The sequence below is a fragment of the Balaenoptera ricei genome, chromosome 11 (genome assembly GCF_028023285.1).
Source record: "Balaenoptera ricei isolate mBalRic1 chromosome 11, mBalRic1.hap2, whole genome shotgun sequence".
In the NCBI taxonomy this organism is placed as follows: domain Eukaryota; kingdom Metazoa; phylum Chordata; class Mammalia; order Artiodactyla; family Balaenopteridae; genus Balaenoptera; species Balaenoptera ricei.
This window is the reverse complement of record NC_082649.1, coordinates 34,391,624-34,395,352: the sequence shown is the minus strand read 5'-3', so window position 1 is coordinate 34,395,352 and position 3,729 is coordinate 34,391,624. Positions and strand designations below refer to the sequence as shown.

At 46.3% G+C, this 3,729-nt stretch overlaps 1 protein-coding gene across 1 annotated transcript in view; it reads left to right on the top strand.

Annotated features, from left to right (window-relative positions):
• Positions 1 to 994: 994 nt before the first annotated feature.
• Positions 995 to 3,729, top strand: part of LOC132374704 (adenylate cyclase type 10-like) — a 39,843-nt gene continuing 37,108 nt past the window's right edge. Inside the window, 2 exon segments of the mRNA XM_059938728.1 lie at positions 995 to 1,171; positions 2,097 to 2,201. Of these exon segments, the coding sequence (XP_059794711.1) occupies positions 1,015 to 1,171; positions 2,097 to 2,201 (262 nt within the window). The 5' untranslated portion in view covers positions 995 to 1,014.

Here is a 3,729-nt window from a genome sequence, read left to right as displayed (position 1 = left end):
GTGTCTTGAATTTTGAGGAGTCTATATCCCCTGGGTTCTGGGTTGTGTTTATAATGCTGATATTGTGAACTCTGTAAACACACATGTAAGCTCTGTGGACAGTGTGTCAAACTTGAGAGTGTCCAGCCTTTCAGCTGTGTCTCCCCTTGATCTCTTTTCCTTCCCTTTTGGCCCTTCCACCCTACTGAGGAAATATTTTCTGTCACCTGTGGACTGATCATACATTTGGTCTTCCCACTGTAAGTGTTCATGAAAACACGATGAATTAATTCCATGAGTAAAATTAGCCCTTCAGTTACCAACAAAACAGCATTGTTATATGATATATTGTAGAACTAAAGATAGTAAAGATGTAATTTTTAGATTTATTCATGCAGAAAAACAGATGCATTTCTGATTGTAAAAATCCACAACATGCTCGTCCTTTTATTGCTTTGTGTTCACAAATCTGAGCCACAGACCGGCAGCCTCAAATGGGCCATTACCACACGGAAGTGTGAGAAAAAGGGCTCAGGGGGAGTACTCCCATGAGACCAAATGACCTGTCCTGGCAGACAACAGAAGTGGAATAAGTTCCCTAACAAGGAAAAAGACTTCCTGTGTTAAACGGCCTTAGTCTAACGGTGTTAAATTTAAAAACCATCCTGAGTTTGCTTTAGTCACATGCCAATGGAACTTGTCCTTAGAAACTGATACGAAGAAAAGACCACCCTATTGATATTTATCCCAAGTGGTCAGTTTTATCGTAAAAGCAGCTTCACGTTTGAAAGAGATTTTAAAACGTCAGGCTTTGCTCCTTCGAAGGCGCCGCCCTGCCCTCCTTCCGCCCCTCCCACCCCGCAATCCGCAACGAGCGCAAAGGCGATGAAAACAGGTGGGCGGGGCCCCAAGGAAGCCCGCACTGATTGGTTGGCGGGAGGGACCCGTCAGGGCCGTCGTTGCGGATTGGCTGCTACGCGGAGGAACACTGTTTCCGGTCGTTCTGCGAAAAATTTCGCTGTTGCCGGCGCCGCTATGGAGACGGGCAAGGGGGCGGCGGTGCCGCCTCTGTGGCCCGTAGAGGCCCGGTTGGCGGCGCTGCTTCCAGACCTGCTGGTCTTCAGGAAGCCCCGGGGATCGGAACACGAGCTTGCCACGGCCCAGGGCGTCCTCCTTGGCGTCCACGTGACGGGTGAGGGCGAGGGGAGGTGCGTCGCTCTCCCGACCTGCTGGAGGGCCGGCCGTTGGGCCTCAGCTGGTACAGGCCGCGGCGGTTACGGGCCTGGCCCTGGGGCAAGCTAAAGGCAAGGTTTCATTGCACTTTTCGCCGCCTCCGCCGGAACGTGAGGGTCATTTTCCGAGCAGGAGGATGCCTTTTCGGACGACCTGTCGTAGCCCTGGAGTTCACTTCAGCGATGATGAAATTGAGACTCAGAAAGGGGAAAGGACCTTTTCGGGTCCATATGGCAGGCTTTGGACCCAAGTTTTTCCCCAGTCCCGAGCATTTTCCAATAAGCATTCTGCTTCATCCAGTGATTTTATTTGTTTAGTTATTTTCTTCTTTGGGTCCATAAGTAGGTGCCCGCCATTGTTCTAGGAGTTGAGACCTAGCAGCTACTATGAGAGTCGTTCATTTAACAGGTATTTGTGGAGTTCATGTGTCACGGATATGAAGATGAGTGATTCGGGTGCCTGTCCTCGGAGGAGCTCACCATATGAGTTCTCCATAAAGCTTTCATCCATTCTCCTTGTCAGTGGTTTCTCTATCCCTCACGTGGGTGGGGAGAGGGGAATCCTACAGGTTCCCTTGGCCAGGGAGCCTTAAGAGAGTATGACGGGAAAGCAGGAGCCGGATTCCAGTGAAAAGGGCACTTGTGGGTGAATCTTCACCATCTGCAGCTTCTAGAAACATGGGGAGGGTGGCCCTCTGGACTCCCAGAGGCAGCAGCAACCAGCCTGGCCCTGAGTGCTTGCTAAGTAACACCATGTTAAAGGATAATGAAATTACTCATCTTGAGAAGATCTGCTTCCGTTCCACTGGCCTGATGTGTGGAGGGAATAGAGCCTAAAAGTTTAGGACTTGCAGCTAACATAGTAATTTTTGCTTTGTTGGTCAGGGTTTACAGCATTAATGGACAGGTTCAGCCTGAGCTGCAAGTCGGAACATGACATGGACACACTGGCCCACATCTTCAGTTATTACATTAGTGACATCGTGGAGCGTGAGTGACCGTTGTAGGGGAGCAAGGAGGTGTGGTGATGGGCTCTTGAGGGTTTGTAACAGAAGGGGGCTCGGGGGCACTTTAAGACATACTAAAGTGACATCCCTTTAGTGTCACTCATCCTTTTTTTCTTCAGGTTGCCTCTGCCGAGCTAGATCTTTGCCTGTATCTGCCATTCTACCCAGTCGCACATCCTGTTGACTCGGTGTTCAGAAAGGGGGGAAAAATGCTGATTTTTACTTTGCATGTTTGTATTTTATTTCAAAATAAAGTATTCCTCAGGTTGTGTCTTCTAACAGTAATATAATGTGCCTCCTGTGTATATCAGATATAATTTACAGAACACCTTCCCATTGTATTACTGCATTTTGATCCTGTGAAGTAGGACTGAGTGTTTTATTTTCTGCCATGTATCAGTACTAAGCTTGTGGATATTTGCCTAATCCGGGGGGAAAAAAAAAAACCTTTTCATTTGTACAGTAAACATGTTTTGAGTACCTGCTCTGTGACGTAACACTGTAATAGGTGCAGGGGGTGCAAAAACCTATTCTTAGAGGAGTTTTCAGTCTAGTTAGGTCTACCTAACAGAAATTACTCTGGCCCTGTACCCTTTAGTACTGATATAACATTCCCTTCTTGTACTGACAGTATCCTGTTGAGTTATGTCCATCATTCTGAGATTCACCAGAATGATTACTTTGTGGCATCTTCTTTAGCCACATAAAGTGGCTATGTGACTCACCCCTTACCCCTGAGGAACAAGTATAAAAAACCTTTTGGGAATTCCCTGGCGTTCCAGTGGTTAGGACGCTGCGCTTCCAATGCCGGGGCCGGGGTTTAATCCCTGGGCCAGGGTTCAAACTGAGATCCTGTAAGCCGAGCAGCACTGCAACTTTTTTTAATTTAAAAATAAAAATAAAAAGTCTTTCAATTGATCTCATCAAGTTTAGATGAAAGGGAGAAATAGATATTATGTATCATGTGTGTATTATAACACCAGGAGCTGCTGGGTACTAGAAATACATGGAAAAATAAGAAAGACACAGTGTCTGCCCTCATGGAGATTGTATTATTGGGATCTGATGGAGGGTAGGTGGTAAGAATGAAAGCTGGAAGAGGCATTTGGAGCAGCTGTGGAGAGATGATGGAAATTTCATCTAGGTTAGTGATTCTCAGGCTTGGCAGCACGTTAGATAACTACTTAGGAAGCTTTTAAAAATCCTGAGGTCTAGGCTTCACCCCAGTTAAATCAGAATGTCTTGGGTTTGGCCCAGGAATAAGGATGTTTAAAGTTTCATAGGCAATTTTAGTGTGCAGTGAAAGTTGAAACCATTGGTCTAGATATATGCAATGAAGGGAGCTGTACCGAGATAAACTGATTTGAAATATATTTTGCAGTTCAGCAGACAGGATTTTCTAATGTGTTGGATTTCAGTGGGAAGTAGTGAGGAAAGGGACTCTCAAGTTTTTTGCCTTTCATAACTGAATTTATGGTGATGTCACTTATCAAGATGGGAAAGATGGCTTT